We start from the raw sequence: 19,149 nt of genomic DNA, 5'->3' as shown, positions 1-19,149 counted from the left end.
TCTGAATAGTCTTGAAGAACGGCATGAAGAACTGGCAAGGAAGTCTCAGGATCGGAAAGACATAATAAAATATCGTCCGCAAATAAGCTGATTTTGTGGGAAATGCCCCCTATAATAGGGCCCCTAATCGAGTCCCGGGATCTAATGCAAGCAGCCAGGGGTTCTATCGCCAACGCAAAAATAATAGGAGATAACGGGCAGCCCTGACGAGTGCCATTAGAGATATTAAAGGGTGAAGAAAGACATCCATTAACAAAGACCCTCGCACAGGGCGTGGAATAGAGAGCCAGGATAGAGTCTAAGATCCTTACAGAGAAGCCAAATTTGTCCAGAGTTAATCTCATAAAGTCCCAATTCAACCTTTTCGGCATCCAGAGACAGAACTAGGAGGGGTTCTTTTCTACAGGCAGAATGTTCAATGACATTAATCACCCTTCGCGTATTATCTGGGGCCTGTCTGTTCAAGACGAAGCCCACTTGATCAGGGTTGATAAGAGAGGGGAGGAGGGGACTGATACGGTTGGCAATTAATTTGGCATAAAGTTTTAAAGCCGTATTTAATAGAGCAATTGGTCTAAAATTTTGGACTGAGGTGGGAGGTTTTCCCGGTTTGGGGATGGTGATGATTCGAGCTTCCAGCATTTCCTTGGGGAAGCGTCCAACTTCTGAGGCTTCATTAAACACCGATAAGAGCACTGGGGCCAAACTCTTCTTAAAAGATTTATAGAAACCAGAAGGATAACCGTCGGGACCCGGGGCCTTATCTGCTGGAAGGGAGTCAATAGCTTTTTCGACGTCCGCTAAAGTCCAAGGCGCACTAAGAGAGCTACAATACTCTGGTGACAGTGAAGGGAGTGGAAATTTGCCCAGGAAGTTCTGAACATCCGTGCCTGAAGGTTGAAAAGTGGAGGAATCCTCCTTCAAGTTATATAGTTTGGCATAATAAGATGCAAAGACTTTCGCAATTTCGTCAGGATAATAGACTCTCCTGCCCCTATCCGAATGGATAATGTGAATTTTTTCCTCAGCTTTCCTGCCCCTCAACTTCCTCGGAAGCATCCTACCAGCCCGGTTACCATAAACATAGAATTTTTGGTTCAGTCTATGCAGGTTGCGTTGGACTTCCGCTAAATAGAAAACGTTTACCGCCTCTCTGGCTTCTTGCAATGATTTAAGAAGGGTTTTATCATGAGGATGTGCTTGTGAGAACTCTCCAAGGAAGCGACTGCAAGCTCAGCTTGTTCAAATTTTTTACGATATTCCCTTTTAAGTTTAGCCGCTGTTTGAATCGCTGTACCTCGTGTTACTGCTTTGAGGGCACACCAGAATGTGAAGACGGATGTCTCCCGAGGAGAGTTCTCAGAGAGGTAATAATCCATAGTGGTTTGGATAGCCTGCTTAGTCTCTGGCTAAAGAAGACTGTGTTTACCTAAGCACCAGGGGGCCGGGGTAATCGTTCTACTACTAATAGCCCAGTCGATAATTAGTGGGGAGTGATCCGACCATGACATGGGGAGAATAGAAATTTTACGGATGGACTGTAGAGTCCACTTATCTGCTAAAGCTAGGTCTATTCTGGAATAAGAGGCATGTACTGGAGAATAAAATGTGTAGTCTCTGTCCATTGGGTGTTTAACGCGCCAAAGGTCTAAAAGATCATTTTCCGCTAATAACTGACGGAAGCCCTTTGCATTCCTATGGAGCTGACTGGAGAGTGAGGTCCGCTTGCCAGAGTTATCAACCAAAGGGTCAAGGGTCAAATTAAAGTCTCCCAAGAGAAGTAGAGCACCCTTGGCCAATTGTTGCACCTTAGCACATAGTTTCCTACAAAATGCTAATTGCTTGGTGTTCGGGGGAAAGCAGGAAACTATCGTCACCTCTTTATTTTCAAGAGTACCCACTAAAATTAGAATTCTCCCCTCAGGGTCGCAGTATTGTGATGTGAGGGAAAACGTGCAATGTTGAGACACTAAGATTGCCACCCCCGCCTGCTTCGCTGGTCCATTGGCCAAATAGCAATGGGGAAATCTCATATTAGTAAACCGTGGAGGAGCAGATTTAATAAAATGCGTCTCTTGGACGGCTATGATTTAAGCCCTAATTTTATGAAAATAATTAAGTGCTAACCTCCTCTTATGTGGGGAATTAAGACCCTTCGCATTTATAGAAACAATGTTAACCATACTGCAAAAGAATCAAAGATTGCATAATTACCATCAACCAGCTGGCATGTAGAAAGTATGAGCAACAATTTCCGGACAGAAGGAGAGGAAAAGGGAAAGAAAGGATAAGAAAAAGGAGAATAACAGTTAAAGGAAACATAACATTAACCCCTCTTGGGGGCACGGTTGGACGCCTAACCATGGCGACTCTGAATTAATCTGTGGGGGGTAGTGGTCAAACTGCCAACACCCGAACTAAAATTCAACAAGATGCAGTTCCTCAGGCCTCTATCTCTGGTCCCCCGCACCGCCAGCCTCCGGGATTAAAAAAAATAAGATTTTACTTACCGGTAAATCTATTTCTCGTAGTCCGTAGTGGATGCTGGGGACTCCGTAAGGACCATGGGAATAGACGGGCTCCGCAGGAGACAGGGCACTTTAAGAAAGAATTTGGATACTGGTGTGCTCTGGCTCCTCCCTCTATGTCCCTCCTCCAGACCTCAGTTAGAGAAACTGTGCCCGAAAGAGCTGACAGTACAAGGAAAGGATTTTGGAATCCAGGGCAAGACTCATACCAGTCACACCAATCACACCATATAACTTGTGATAAACTTACCCAGTTAACAGTATGAACAACAACGGAGCATCAGATCAACCCTGATGCAACCACAACATAACCCTTATTTAAGCAATAACTATATACAAGTATTGCAGAAGAAGTCCGCACTTGGGACGGGCGCCCAGCATCCACTACGGACTACGAGAAATAGATTTACCGGTAAGTAAAATCTTATTTTCTCTAATGTCCTAGTGGATGCTGGGGACTCCGTAAGGACCATGGGGATTATACCAAAGCAACCAAACGGGCGGAGAGTGCGGATGACTCTGCAGCACCGAATGAGCAAACACAAGGTCCTCCTCAGCCAGGGTATCAAACTTGTAAAACTTTGCAAAAGTGTTTGAACCTGACCATGTAGCTGCTCGGCAACGCTGTAATGCCGAGACCCCTCGGGCAGCCGCCCAAGAAGAGCCCACCTTCCTTGTGGAGTGGGCTTTTACTGATTTTGGAAGCGGCAATCCAGCCGCAGAATGAGCCTGCTGAATCGTGTTACAGATCCAGCGAGCAATAGTTTGCTTTGAAGCAGGAGCACCCAGCTTGTTGGATGCATACAGGATAAACAGCGACTCAGTTTTCCTGACTCTAGCCGTTCTGGCTACATAAACCTTCAAAGCCCTGACCACATCCAGCAACTCGGAATCCTCCAAGTCACGAGTAGCCACAGCCACCACAATAGGTTGGTTCATATGAAAAGATGACAAGATCTTTTGGCAGAAATTGTGGACGGGTCCGCAATTCTGCCCTGTCCATATGGAAAACCAGATAGGGGCTTTTATGTGACAAAGCCGCTAATTCTGACACACGCCTAGCTGAAGCCAAGGCTAATAGCATGACCACCTTCCACGTGAGAAATTTTAACTCCACGGTTTTGAGTGGCTCAAACCAGTGTGACTTCAGGAAACTCAACACCACGTTAAGATCCCAAGGTGCCACTGGAGGCACAAAAGGGGGCTGAATATGCAGCACTGCCTTTACAACGTCTGAACTTCAGGAAGAGAAGCCAGTTCTTTTTGAAAGAAAATGGATAGGACCGAAATCTGGACCTTAATGGAACCCAATTTCAGGCCCAAAGTCACTCCTGATTGTAGGAAGTGAAGGAAACGGCCCAGCTGGAATTCCTCCGTAGGGGCATTCCTGGCCTCACACCAAGCAACATATTTTCGCCATATACGGTGATAATGTTGAGCCGTCAACATCCTTCCTAGCCTCTAGCAGCGTAGGAATGACCTCATCCGGAATGCCTTTTTCTGCTAGGATCTGGCGTTCAACCGCCATGCCGTCAAACGCTGCCGCGGTAAATCTTGGAACAGACAGGGCCCCTGTTGCACAAGTCCTGTCTTAGAGGCAGAGGCCACGGGTCCTCTGTGTGCATTTCTTGCAGATCTGGATACCAAGTCCTTCTTGGCCAATCCGGAACAAAGAGTATTGTTCTCACTCCTCTTTTCCTTATGATTCTCAGCACCTTGGGTATGAGAGGAAGAGGAGGAAATACATAGACCGACGGGAACACCCACAGTGTCACCAGTGCGTCCACAGCTAGCGCCTGAGGGTCTCTTGACCTGGCGCAATATCTCTGCAGCTTTTTGTTGAGGCGGGATGCCATCATGTCCACCTGTGGCAGTTTTCACCGACTTGCAATCTGCATGAAGACTTCTTGATGAAGTCCCCACTCTCCCGGGTGGAGGTCGTGCCTGCTGAGGAAGTCTGCTTCCCAGTTGTCCACCCCCGGGATGAACACTGCTGATAGTGCGCTTACATGGCCTTCCGCCCAGCGTAGAATCCTGGTCGCCTCTGCCATGGCCACTCTGCTCCTTGTGCCGCCTTGGCGGTTTACATGCCGTGACATTGTCTGACTGAATTAGAACCGGTTTGTTCCGAAGCCATTCCTCCGCTTGGCGTAGGGCGTTGTATATGGCCCTCAACTCCAGGACATTGATGTGGAGACCAGTCTCTAGGCTTGACCAGAGACCCTGGAAATTTCTTCCTAGTGCGATAGCTCCCCAACCTCGGAGGCTCACGTCCGTGGTGACCAGGACCCAGTCCTGAATGCCGAACCTGCGACCCTCCAGGAGGCGAGCACTGCGCAGCCACCACAGGAGAGACACCCTGGCCCGGGAGACAGGGTGATCCGTTTTTGCATGTGTAGATGGGACCCGGACCATCTGTCCAATAGGTCCCATTGAAAGGTCCCCGCATGGAACCTGCCGAAGGGGATGGCCTCGTATGAAGCCACCATCTTCCCCAGAACCCTCGTGCAATGATGCACTGAAACCTTTTTTGGCTTCAATAGGTTCCTGACCAGAGCTACGAGCTCCTGAGCCTTCTCCACTGGAAGAAAAACTCTTTTTTTGGTCTGTGTCTAGAATCAGGCCCACAAAGGTCAGACGCGTTGCAGGGACTAGCTGGGATTTCGGTAAATTGAGAATCCAGCCGTGCCTCTGCAACGTCTTCATGGACAGAGACACGCTGTCCAGCAACTTCTCCCGAGATCTCGCCTTTATGAGGAGATCATCCAAGTACGGGATAATTGTGACGCCCATCATTTCCGCCATTACCTTGGTGAAAATTCTCTGGACCGTGGAAAGACCAAACGGCAACGTCTGAAATTGGTAGTGACAGTCCTGTACTGCAAATCTCAGGAACGCCTGGTGAGGGGGGAAAATCGGAACATGAAGGTACGCATCCTTTATGTCCAGGGACACCATCCAATCCCCTCCCTCCAGGCTGGCGATGACCGCTCTGAGCGATTCGATTTTGAACTTGAACCTCTTCAAGTACAGGTTCAGGGATTTCAGATTTAAAATGGGTCTGACCGAACCGTCCGGTTTCGGTACCACAAACAGGGATGAATAATAACCCTCTCCTTGCTGGAGATGGGGAACTTCGACTATCACCTGTTGAATGTACAATTTGTGAATTGCAGCTAACACCAGCTCCCTCTCCGACGGGGAAGCCGGCAGAGCCGATTTGAAAAACCGGCGAGGAGGCATGTCTTCGAATTCCAGTCTGTATCCCTGGGAAACAATCTCTATTGCCCAGGGATCCACCTGTGAGAGAACCCAGACGTGGCTGAAAAGACAAAGACGTGCCCCCACTTGATCTGACCCCCCCCCCTCCCCTCGGAAAGCCCCAGCGTCATGCGGTGGACTTTGCGGAAGTAGGGGAGGACTTCTGCTCTTGGGAACTAGCCGAGTGCAGCTTTTTTCCCTTGCCTTTACCTCTGGCAACAAAGGACGATCCTCGTACCTTCTTGCTTTTATTGGAACGAAAGGACTGCATTTGATAATGCGGTACCTTCTTAGCATGCTGCGGGGGAACATAAGGTAAAAAATTTGATTTACCGGCCGTAGCAGTAGAGACAAGGTCCGAGAGGCCTTCTCCAAACAACTCCTCCCCCTTGTAAGGCAAGGACTCCATATGCCGCTTTGAGTCGGCGTCTCCCGTCCACTGTCGGGTCCACAAGAGTCGCCTAGCAGAAATAGACATAGCGTTTATTCTGGAGCTTAGTAAACAAATGTCTCTCTGAGCATCCCTCATATACAAGGCAGCATCTCTGATATGCTCAATGGTCATTAGAATGGTATCCATATCTAAGGTGTCAATCTCCATAGATAAGGAGTCTGCCCATGCCACGACAGCACTACAAACCCAGGCCGACGCCATGGCCGGTCTAACGATAGTTCCTGAATGTGTGTAAATGTGCTTCATGGTAATTTCCTGCTTGCGATCAGCAGGATCCTTGAGGGAAGCAGTATCCGTAGAAGGCAGTGCCACCTTCTTGGATAAGCGTGTCAGTGCCTTTTCTGTAGAAAAGGATACGCCATAAGAATCCTTTTGGGAACATGTAGTCTCCTATCCGGAGACTCCCAAGCCTTTTCGCACAATTCGCTTAGCTCAAATGAGGGCGGAAACGTGACCTCAGGCTTTTTCCCTTTATACATGTGAACCCTCGTGTCAGGGACAGGGGGTTCCTCAGTGATATGCAAAACCTCTTTTATGGCAATAATCATGTATCGAATACCCTTTGCCACCTTCGGCTGTAATTTTGCATCCTCATAGTCGACACTAGAGCCAGTATCTGTGTCGGTATCTGTGTCAGCGACCTGGGATATGGGGCGCTTTTGAGACCCTGAAGGTCCTGGCGCCCCAGGGACAGGCACGGTCTGGCTACCTGACTGATCCCTAGCCTCAGCCTTGTCTAACCTTTTATGCAGGAGATTCACATTTGCATTTAAGACATTCAGCATATCCAGCCAGTCCGGTGTCGGCGTTGCCGACGGCGACCTGACATTCAAACACTCCCCCTCCACATTAAGCGAGCCTTCCTCGTCAAACATGTCGACACACACGTACCGACACACTTCACACTCACAGGGAAACTCCTTTCTGAAGACAGTATCCCCTTTAAGGCCCTTTGGAGAGACAGAGAGAGAGTATGCCAGCACACACCCCAGCGCAATGACCCTGGAGACCAACATAAAATGTTTTTCCCCAGCAGCGCTGTATAATATCTTATCCGCCAATTATGTGCCCCCCCCCCTCTCTTTTAAACACCCCTTCACCGTGTGTAAGCAGGGGAGAGTCCGGGGAGCTTCGTCTCAGCGTTCTGTGGAGAGAAAATGGCGCTGGTGAGTGCTGAGGGAGAAGCCCCGCCCCCTCGGCGGCGGGCTTCGGTCCCGCTCAAATTTGTGTAAAAATGGCGGGGGCTCTTCACTGTGCGTTACCTCAGTGAAGCCGCTGAAAGATTCTGCCGCCTGAGACGTCTTCTTGCTTCTGTTCTTCTGGCTCTGTGAGGAGAACGGCGGCGTGGCTCCGGGGGTGGACGCCCAGGACGAACCTGTGTTCACCCCCTCTGGAGCTAATGGTGTCCAGTAGCCGAGGAAGCAGATCCTATCATTTAAGTAGGTCTGCTCCTCTCTCCCCAGTCCCTCGATGCAGGGAGCCTGTTGCCAGCAGTGCTCCCTGTAAAAATAGAAAAATCCAAACAAAAATGCTTTCTAATGCAAAGAACTCAGGAGAGCTCCCTGCAGTGCGCCCATCTTCCTCTGGGCACAGTGTAAAACTGAGGTCTGGAGGAGGGACATAGAGGGAGGAGCCAGTGCACACCCAGAATCCAAAGCTTTCTTAAAGTGCCCTATCTCCTGCGGAGCCCGTCTATTCCCCATGGTCCTTACGGAGTCCCCAGCATCCTCTAGGACGTTAGAGAAATTCAGAGGTAGCTCTTCCTCAATTGCTTGAATCCATGCTTCAATGCCTTTTGTAGCCCAAGAGGCTGCCATAGTGGGTCTATATACAGCACCTGTAAGAGTGTAAATAGACTTCAAGCAACCCTCCTTATCTGTCGGCTCCTTCAAAGAAGTGACAGTGGTGACAGGCAGAGTAGATGACACCACAAGACTGGCTACATGTGAGTCCACTGGTGGCGGGGTTTCCCACTTGTTACTCAACTCCACAGAGATAGGATAATGAGCTAGCATCTTTTTAGACAGGGAAAATGTATTTCCTGGAGAAGACCAGGATTCCTGACGTATGTCAATTAAATGGTCAGAATGTGGTAAGACTAATTTAGTAACCTTCTGACGTTTGAACTTATCACGTTTCTTAGACATATCAGGAGGTTCAATCTCATCATCAATCTGAAGAATCAGCTTGATTGCCTCCACTAGGTCAGGAACATCAACCTGTGTTGTAGAATCTTCATCAGAAGCAGCAGTATCAGCATCTGATGGATCAGTATATTCCCCATCCGTATCAGAAGAATCATCTGAAATATTAGTAGATTGTGAGGAATAAATGGCTCGCTTCGATGACCCTTTGGTCCCAGTAGGGCGAGGGTTAGGTTTTTGTTTCACCAAGGACTAATTTAATTGCTGTAACTGGATTGACAGAGTATCCGCCCATGGTGGATTAACTACATTGACAATATGTGGCTGTAATGGCACAGGAGGTCCCACAGGGGGCGTAAGTCTTGTTACAAGCGTAGTCAGCATATTTGTAAATGCAGCCCAAGGTAGATCTGCCACAGGTGCTGCGGGCTGACTAGGGGATGCAGAACACCCAGTACCTGGACCCTCAGCAGAAATCATTTCCTCAGGTAAATCCGTGGCGCCAGCACTGCATGATTCAGGAGCGTCTGCGGATTTCCCGCCCTGTGCAGCAGGCATTATTGGAAAACATTATTGGGAATGTAGCCTTAGGGCATATCAGTACAATATAGCCAGACAAACACAATACCTGACACAAACCCCCTAAGATATGTGACTGCAATTGCAGAGTACAAACAGAGGATTTAAGTGGTATGAGGTGACTGAAACACACAGTGAAAAATACAAAACAGTATATCCTGTGGAACACTATATGGTATATGAGACCCTGATGCACTTAATTCCCCAGGGTACAGAATATAGTGATAGCAATATGTGTGATACACAGAATAGAATCCACACAGCAGCTATAGGAACACAAAGTCACAGGTACAATGCAGAAATTATTACATATAAACAATAAGACTGCACTGGACTAGTAATACTACATAGAGATATGTATGTATACAGATATAACAATGCACAGTAAACACTGGATGTATATCACAGAATACTTGTACTAAATATTTATATAGTAGTGCACTTGTTCTTAACTAACGCTGTCTAAACGACATGTAGAATACTTAAGTGTCCTCTAAATGCACAGCGCTGATGAGACAGGCTGCTTTACAGAGTAGACAGTGCCCAGCAGTCCCAGGATCAGCGCAGCTCTGTGAAACTGCGCCCAAACGCTGACAGGGAGTGAGGGAGAGAGAGAGCTGCAGCTCCAGGGCGGGAACACATGCTGTAGATGGCGCCTGGAGCTGGGGGAGGGGCTACAGGTCAGCGCCTTATCCCCTCTGCTGGACTTCACCACCAGGTACTGTGGAGCCTATAATAAACGGATTTTAGTAAATCCGACCTGTGCTCCCTGCCCTGGTGGATACAGTGGGGTCCCTGCACGGCCACAGTGTCCACGCCAGCGGCGCGGTCCGTCTCCTGGGATGGGATCGTGACCGGATTGCGATTTTGGTGGGTCCCACCTGGGGGACCCTCTTATTCCTCCCTGAAGTGAGGCCAGGCGATCCAGGAGAGCAGCAGTGGTGATGTGTGCCTGATGACCGGAGCGCCTCCGCTGCAAGTACCCGGCAACCAGGGCGCGGGAGTATGCAGCGCCGCTGGGGGAGGTGATGGAGCAGCAGCACAGAATGTCAGCATGACATTCCTGTGCTGCGGCCCTTGAAGTCTTCTTTCTTCTTAAAAAGCTCTTATTAAGGCTGCCTATGCATACAAAATTACATATGTACAGTATATCATTCAGTTATAATATGTATATATATGGTTACAGAGTTACAATTACACAAGAAGCAGTTACAGTTACAAAAGAATCAGTTACAGCCAGCATACTTCACACTGTTGCTCAGTGCACAGTCGTCTCCATCTCTCTCCTCCTCAGCAAGCAACTAACTATATCTTAGAAAAACTGCCTATATCAAAAACAGTGGGAGTTAACAGTCTGTTGGTTTCGGTCTCCTTCCATTGGTCCAGAGGCCAGACCTCTCAAGAACTAAAAAAATCATAGGTCAGTGTGAGAGGGCTTTTGTCCTATGTTGCTGGCACATGTGTCTGTCCCCAGGGCCATGCTGTGAAGCTAGTTTCAAGTCTCGGGAAGTCTTTTGTTCACTTAGAATGTGGCTTCATATTCATACATTTAATCATAACTAATCGTTGCAATGTGCTACAATCTACCCATAGCTATCAAATTAATACACACATCCTCCTGATCATTTTGACACTAAGCATGATATATTTAACTTGTTCCGTTCCAATAATACATATATATATCTGATGTTACACTCTATTATATAAATACATTATAATGTCTGGTGCTTGTCATGTTTTGTCTATGTGTAATTTATGTGTTGTATGAAATATGTGTTGAATATGTCTTTGTGGCTTGTCTGTGTGGATGCGTATGCTACTGTATATCCTGTGCACGCTGCGTGTATGCGCACGAACAGAGACCTCTCTGTTTGGATTTTGTATGTTCTGTGTATGTAATATTTTTGACTTCGACAATAAACATTTTTGTTATGCTGTGAACACATCTAGTTCTCTCCCACCGATGCCAAAAACATTCGACATCAGCCATAAACCGTTGATGAATATGAATGAGCAATGGCCAATGTCAGACACAGGGCAGCCGATCCCCGGGGACCTGTTGCCAGCAACTATGTTACATACATCTCTGAATGTCTGATCTAGGGGCCTATTCAGGGCAGTTTCTTGGGGCAGGCGAGCAGTGCAACCGCACTGGGCGCCCGCCGCGGCACTAACTGTGGCTCCCTGCCTCCCCCTACTATTTCTCCCCGAGTATCCCGCTCGGGGGGCGGAGTTTCACGGAATGACGCTGTTGCGTCGTTACGTCACGACGCAACCCCGTCACTCCGCGAAACTCCCCCCCCCCCCCCCGAGCGGAGTACAGAGGGGGATCCAAGTTAGGAAGAGGGAAAGGCCGGCGCGAGGAGCGACTGGTGAGGCGGGCAGAAGAGCGGTAATCGCCTCTGTAAGTATTCTCTCTCTCTCTCTCAATGTGTAAAATGGGGACACCTGCCGTAATGTGTGAAATGGGGACTCTTGCCTGCCGTAGTGTGGGGATTTAATGTATCAAGGGCATTGCGGAGTGTGGCATAATGTGGTGCAGGGGGCATTACTGTGTGGGGCTTAATATGGTAGAATTTTTTTTTCCTGTGGTGGTCGTGATCTGTTGGAGCAGGGTCAAAAACTGGATTGTGAGGTAGTCTTTTCAGATGAGGCCACACCCATTTAGATGAGGCCACGCCGCCTTGCCGGTTGCGCACGCAAGTTTTTTTTTATCTAGGTGTGTGCGTGCGTGTGGGCACATTTTTTTTATGTTATGGGGGGGCGCATTTTTTAATCTCGCACTGGGAGCCAAATTGGCTAGAAACAGCCCTGGGTCTATTCATAAAGCAGAGAAAAGCCCTGTCTATTCGTTTTTCATTTTCTTTATGAATAGACCCCCTAGTGCCCGTGTCTGTTCTGTATATATTTGACTGACTGACAATTTTTCGACCACAACCTCAAGAGTAGCTGCTAGGGACACAGAGGGTAGTGATGGGAGAAAATAAGAATTTACTTACCGATAATTCTATTTCTCATAGTCCGTAGTGGATGCTGGGGACTCCGTAAGGACCATGGGGAATAGCGGCTCCGCAGGAGACAGGGCACATCTAAAGAAAGCTTTAGGACTATCTGGTGTGCACTGGCTCCTCCCCCTATGACCCCCCTCCAAGCCTCAGTTAGGATACTGTGCCCGGACGAGCGTACACAATAAGGAAGGATTTTGAATCCCGGGTAAGACTCATACCAGCCACACCAATCACACCGTATAACCTGTGATCTGAACCCAGTTAACAGCATGATAACAGAGGAGCCTCTGAAAGATGGCTCACAACAATAATAACCCGATTTTTGTAACAATAACTATGTACAAGTATTGCAGACAATCCGCACTTGGGATGGGCGCCCAGCATCCACTACGGACTATGAGAAATAGAATTATCGGTAAGTAAATTCTTATTTTCTCTAACGTCCTAAGTGGATGCTGGGGACTCCGTAAGGACCATGGGGATTATACCAAAGCTCCCAAACGGGCGGGAGAGTGCGGATGACTCTGCAGCACCAAATGAGAGAACTCCAGGTCCTCCTCAGCCAGGATATCAATTTTGTATAATTTTACAAACGTATTTGCTCCTGACCAAGTAGCTGCTCGGCAAAGTTGTAAAGCCGAGACCCCTCGGGCAGCCGCCCAAGATGAGCCCACCTTCCTTGTGGAGTGGGCATTTACAGATTTTTGGCTGTGGCAGGCCTGCCACAGAATGTGCAAGCTGAATTGTACTACAAATCCAACGAGCAATAGTCTGCTTAGAAGCAGGAGCACCCAGCTTGTTGGGTGCATACAGGATAAACAGCGAGTCAGATTTCCTGACTCCAGCCCTCCTGGAAACATATATTTTCAGGGCCCTGACAACGTCTAGCAACTTGGAGTCCTCCAAGTCCCTAGTAGCCGCAGGCACCACAAATAGGTTGGTTCAGGTGAAACGCTGAAACCACCTTAGGGAGAAACTGAGGACGAGTCCTCAATTCCGCCCTGTCCGAATGGAACATCAGATAAGGGCTTTTTCAGGATAAAGCCGCCAATTCTGACACACGCCTGGCCCAGGCCAGGGCCAACAGCATGACCACTTTCCATGTGAGATATTTTAACTCCACAGATTTAAGTGGTTCAAACCAATGTGACTTTTGGAACCCAAAACTACATTGAGATCCCAAAGTGCCACTGGAGGCACAAAAGGAGGCTGTATATGCAGTACCCCTTTTACAAACGTCTGAACTTCAGGGACTGAAGCTAGTTCTTTTTGGAAGAAAATTGACAGGGCCGAAATTTGAACCTTAATGGACCCCAATTTCAGGCCCATAGACACTCCTGTTTGCAGGAAATGTAGGAATCGACCCAGTTGAATTTCCACCGTCGGGCCTTACTGGCCTCGCACCACGCAACATATTTTCGCCAATTGCGGTGATAATGTTTTTGCGGTTACATCCTTCCTGGCTTTGATCAGGATAGGGATGACTTCATCCGGAATGCCTTTTTTCCTTCAGGATCCGGCGTTCAACCGCCATGCCGTCAAACGCAGCCGCGGTAAGTCTTGGAACAGACAGGGTCCTTGCTGGAGCAGGTCCCTTCTTAGAGGTAGAGGCCACGGATCCTCCGTGAGCATCTCTTGAAGTTCCGGTTACCAAATCCTTCTTGGCCAATCCAGAGCCACGAATATAGTGCTTACTCCTCTCCATCTTATCAATCTCAGTACCTTGGGTATGAGAGGCAGAGGAGGGAACACATACCCTGACTGGTACACCCACGGTGTTACCAGAGCGTCTACAGCTATTGCCTGAGGGTCCCTGGACCTGGCGCAATACCTGTCGAGTTTTTCCCAACGGTTTATAATCATGTGGAAGACTTCTGGGTGAAGTCCCCACTCTCCCGGGTGGAGGTCGTGCTGAGGAAGTCTGCTTTCCAGTTGTCCACTCCCGGAATGAATACTGCTGACAGTGCTATCACATGATTTTCCGCCCAGCGAAGAATCCTTGCAGCTTCTGCCATTGCCCTCCTGCTTCTTGTGCCACCCTGTCTGTTTACGTGGGTGACTGCCGTGATGTTGTCCGACTGGATCAACACCGGCTGACCTTGAAGCAGAGGTCTTGCTAAGCTTAGAGCATTGTAAATGTCCCTTAGCTTCAGGATATTTATGTGAAGTGATGTCTCCAGGCTTGACCATAAGTCCTGGATATTCCTTCCCTGTGTGACTGCTCCCCAGCCTCGCAGGCTGGCATCCGTGGTTACCAGGACCCAGTCCTGAATGCCGAATCTGCGGCCCTCTAGAAGATGAGCACTCTGCAACCACCACAGGAGGGACACCCTTGTCCTTGGTGACAGGGTTATCCGCTGATGCATCTGAAGATGCGACCCGGACCATTTGTCCAGCAGGTCCCACTGGAAAGTTCTTGCGTGGAATCTGCCGAATGGGATTGCTTCGTAGGAAGCCACCATTTTACCCAGAACCCTTGTGCATTGATGCACTGAGACTTGGCTCGGTTTTAGGAGGTTCCTGACTAGCTCGGATAACTCCCTGGCATTCTCCTCCGGGAGAAACACCTTTTTCTGGACTGTGTCCAGGATCATCCCTAGGAACAGAAGACAAGTCGTCGGAACCAGCTGCGATTTTGGAATATTGAGAATCCAACCGTGCTGCAGCAACACTACCTGAGATAGTGCTACACCGACCTCCAACTGTTCCCTGGATCTTACCCTTATCAGGGAATCGTCCAAGTAAGGGATAACTAAAATTCCCTTCCTTTGAAGGAATATCATCATTTCGGCCATTACCTTGGTAAAGACCCGGGGTGCCGTGGACCATCCATACGGCAGCGTCTGAACTGATAGTGACAGTTCTGTACCATAAACCTGAGGTACCCTTGGTGAGAAGGGTAAATTTTGACATGAAGGTAAGCATCCTTGATGTCCCGAGACATCATGTAGTCCCCTTCTTCCAGGTTCGCAATCACTGCTCTGAGTGACTCAATCTTGAATTTGAACCTCTGTATGTAAGTGTTCAAAGATTTTAGATTTAGAATCGGTCTCACCGAGCCGTCCGGCTTCGGTACCACAACAGTGTGGAATAATACCCCGTTCCCTGTTGCAGGAGGGGTATCTTGATTATCACCTGCTGGGAATACAGCTTGTGAATGGCTTCCAAAACTGTCTCCCTGTCAGAAGGAGACATCGGTAAAGCCGACTTTAGGAAACGGCGAGGGGGAGACGTCTCGAATTCTAATTTGTACCCCTGAGATATCACCTGAAGGATCCAGGGGTCTACTTGCGAGTGAGCCCACTGCGCGCTGAAATTCATTGAGACGGGCCCCCCACCGTGCCTGATTCTGCTTGTAAAGCCCCAGCGTATACTGAGGGCTTGGCAGAGGCGGGAGAGGGTTTCTGTTCCTGGGAACTGGCTGATTTCTGCAGCCTTTTTCCTCTCCCTCTGTCAAGGGGCAGAAATGAGGAACCTTTTGCCCGCTTATCCACGAAAAGACTGCGCCTGATAATACGGCGTCTTCTCCTGTTGAGAGGCGACCTGGGGTACAAACGTGGATTTCCCAGCTGTTGCCGTGGCCACCAGGTCTGAAAGACCGACCCCAAATAACTCCTCCCCTTAATAAGGCAATACTTCCAAATGCCGTTTGGAATACGCATCACCTGACCACTGACGTGTCCATAACCCTCTACTGGTAGAAATGGACAACGCACTTAGACTTGATGCCAGTCGGCAAATATTCCGCTGTGCATCACGCATATATAGCAATGCATCTTTCAAATGCTCTATAGGCAAAAATATACTGTCCCTATCTAGGGTATCAATATTTTCAGTCAGGGAATCCGACCACGCCAACCCAGCACTGCACATCCAGGCTGAGGCGATTGCTGGTCGCAGTATAACACCAGTATGTGTGTAAATACATTTTAGGATACCCTCCTGCTTTCTATCAGCAGGATCCTTAAGGGCGGCCATCTCAGGAGAGGATAGAGCCCTTACAAGCGTGTGAGCGCTTTATCCACCCTAGGGGGTGTTTCCCAACGCACCCTAACCTCTGGCGGGAAAGGATATAATGCCAATAACATTTTAGAAATTATCAGTTGTTATCGGGGGAAACCCACGCATCATCACACACCTCATTTAATTTCTCAGATTCAGGAAAACTACAGGTAGTTTTTCCTCACCGAACATAATACCCCTTTTTGGTGGTACTCGTATTATCAGAAATGTGTAAAACATTTTTCATTGCCTCAATCATGTAACGTGTGGCCCTACTGGAAGTCACATTTGTCTCTTCACCGTCGACACTGGAGTCAGTATCCGTGTCGGCGTCTATATCTGCCATCTGAGGTAACGGGCGCTTTAGAGCCCCTGACGGCCTATGAGACGTCTGGACAGGCACAAGCTGAGTAGCCGGCTGTCTCATGTCAACCACTGTCTTTTATACAGAGCTGACACTGTCACGTAATTTCTTCCAACAGTTCATCCACTCACGTGTCGACCCCCTAGGGGGTGACATCACTATTACAGGCAATCTGCTCCGTCTCCACATCATTTTTCTCCTCATACATGTCGACACAAAAGTACCGACATACAGCACACACACAGGGAATGCTCTGATAGAGGACAGGACCCCACTAGCCCTTTGGGGAGACAGAGGGAGAGTTTGCCAGCACACACCAGAGCGCTATATATATACAGGGATAACCTTATATAAGTGTTTTTCCCCTTATAGCTGCTGTATAGTTAATACTGCGCCTAATTTGTGCCCCCCTCTCTTTTTTAACCCTTTCTGTAGTGTAGTGACTGCAGGGGAGAGCCAGGGAGCTTCCCTCCAACGGAGCTGTGAGGGAAAATGGCGCCAGTGTGCTGAGGAGATAGGCTCCGCCCCCTTATCGGCGGCCTTATCTTCCGTTTTTTTATGTATTTTGGCAGGGGTTAAATGCATCCATATAGCCCAGGAGCTATATGTGATGCATTTTTTTGCCATCCAAGGTGTTTATTATTGCGTCTCAGGGCGCCCCCCCCCAGCGCCCTGCACCCTCAGTGACCGGAGTGTGAAGTGTGCTGAGAGCAATGGCGCACAGCTGCAGTGCTGTGCGCTACCTTGTTGAAGACAGGACGTCTTCTGCCGCCGATTTTCCGGACCTCTTCTGCCTTCTGGCTCTGTAAGGGGGCCGGCGGCGCGGCTCTGGGACCCATCCAAGCTGGGCCTGTGATCGTCCCTCTGGAGCTAATGTCCAGTAGCCTAAGAAGCCCAATCCACTCTGCACGCAGGTGAGTTCGCTTCTTCTCCCCTTAGTCCCTCGATGCAGTGAGCCTGTTGCCAGCAGGTCTCACTGAAAATAAAAAACCTAAACTAAAACTTTCACTAAGAAGCTCAGGAGAGCCCCTAGTGTGCACCCTTCTCGTTCAGGCACAGAGATCTAACTGAGGCTTGGAGGGGGGTCATAGGGGGAGGAGCCAGTGCACACCAGATAGTCCTAAAGCTTTCTTTAGATGTGCCCAGTCTCCTGCGGAGCCGCTATTCCCCATGATCCTTACGGAGTCCCCAGCATCCACTTAGGACGTTAGAGAAAAGTCCGCATCGCAGTCAGTACACTGTATTCTGATTCAAATTACAATGTACAAAGAGTGTCATCTTGTATGTGTGATGGATTCCCATCACACATGTCACGTAACGCAAGACGCAGCGGCCAGTCTCATCGCTGTGGTACTGCTGCTATATTGTACTGTATGTATGAATGGCTACCTTCATACTGACTAGCACTGTACATTATAATCGTCACTCCCAGAGGCGCTCGGCAACAAGACCCGCCCTCTGCTCCTATAACTCGATTGGCTGACAGTAACCTTCCATCTCTGCGCTGATTCGCCGGTCAGTCACTGTGACACCTTGGAGCAAATGGCGGCCCTGAGATACCGACGTTTTCTAAAACTATGCGAAGAGTGGCCAGTGGACGAGAGCAGACGGGGTCGGGACTTTGGTGCGTTCCTCAGAGAGCGGGTGGCTCACGCCTTTAGGGAAGGAGACATCACCCAGGTCAGTAGCTGATGATACGCTGCGTGTCCCTAAGGTCACCGGTAGCCTATATCTGTCACTTGCCGCCAGGGGGCAGCAGGCTCAGCCTCAGGGTGCAGGGACCGGACAGGGCACACGTGACAGGTTCAGTTCACAAATGTCAGTCAGTGTGACTGGGGTTAATAATAATACAGCTGTAGTAGAAATCGCTTACTGTATGCAGCTGCCACCGGTGTCAAGGGGAGACGGGGTCAACTTCTGAACGAATATGTATCAATATCTGTGCATCTCTCTATATATCGGATCGATATATCATAGTATATAATAGGCCCTACACACTGGGCAATATGAGTGAAAGATATGAGATCTGGTTCATTAATGAACGAGATACCATTCATATCTTTCAGTGTGAAGGCACCAGCGATGAACGATGCGCAGCCCCGCTCTCGTTGATCGCTGGTTCCCCGTCGCTTGTGCATGCAGCCCAATATGGACAATCTCATCCATATTTGCCTGCACTGCTATGGAGACAGGTGACGGGGGGAGTGAAGAAAGTTCACCCCCCCCACCGCCGGGTCGGCCGTATCCACCGTCGGGCAGCGTGGCGGCCGATCGCGCAGTGTGTAGGGCCCATACACACTTGGCGATTTTGAGCTGAAAGCAGCTCACTTTTGGTGTGTTGAGCTGCTTTCAGATCAAAGCCGCCCAGTGTGTATGAATGAGCGCTGATGTGCGCTCCTGCTTCATCGCTAGCGGGCGCCGTTCATCTACTGGTATTATAGCGTCCTGCTATGGAAAGCCGCTCACCCCTGCTGACATCGCTGAGCAGGGGGGAAAAGTGTTCAGTGTGTATGCACTGAGCGCTTTTCAGCCCAGCGATGTCAGCGATCATCTCTGTGCATACACGCTGGGCAAAAACGCCCAGTGTGTATGCACCTTATGATTAACAACAGTCACGAACCATAGATCAGAGGTTCACACTATACGATGTGTATCATAATCATACACATCGTGTAGTGTGAACCCCTGATCTGTGGTACCTGACTGTTGTTAATTAAAGAAAGTCCAATATTGTAACATGCAGCATGTAATGATACATTGCGCTGTCATATAGCAGATCGTACAGTGGGCCTAATTCACACCTGATCGC

General features: G+C 49.0%; 1 protein-coding gene across 1 annotated transcript in view; it reads left to right on the top strand.

Moving 5' to 3' along the window:
* Positions 1–17,834: 17,834 nt before the first annotated feature.
* Positions 17,835–19,149, top strand: part of LOC135051034 (ubiquinol-cytochrome-c reductase complex assembly factor 2) — a 129,118-nt gene continuing 127,803 nt past the window's right edge. Inside the window, exon 1 of the mRNA XM_063957226.1 lies at positions 17,835–18,020. Within this exon, the coding sequence (XP_063813296.1) occupies positions 17,883–18,020 (138 nt within the window). The 5' untranslated portion in view covers positions 17,835–17,882. The remainder of the gene's footprint in view (positions 18,021–19,149) is intronic.

This window comes from Pseudophryne corroboree, chromosome 2 (genome assembly GCF_028390025.1).
Source record: "Pseudophryne corroboree isolate aPseCor3 chromosome 2, aPseCor3.hap2, whole genome shotgun sequence".
NCBI lineage: Eukaryota > Metazoa > Chordata > Amphibia > Anura > Myobatrachidae > Pseudophryne > Pseudophryne corroboree.
The sequence above is the reverse complement of the archived record's forward strand: the minus strand, read 5'-3'. Positions and strand labels throughout refer to the sequence as shown.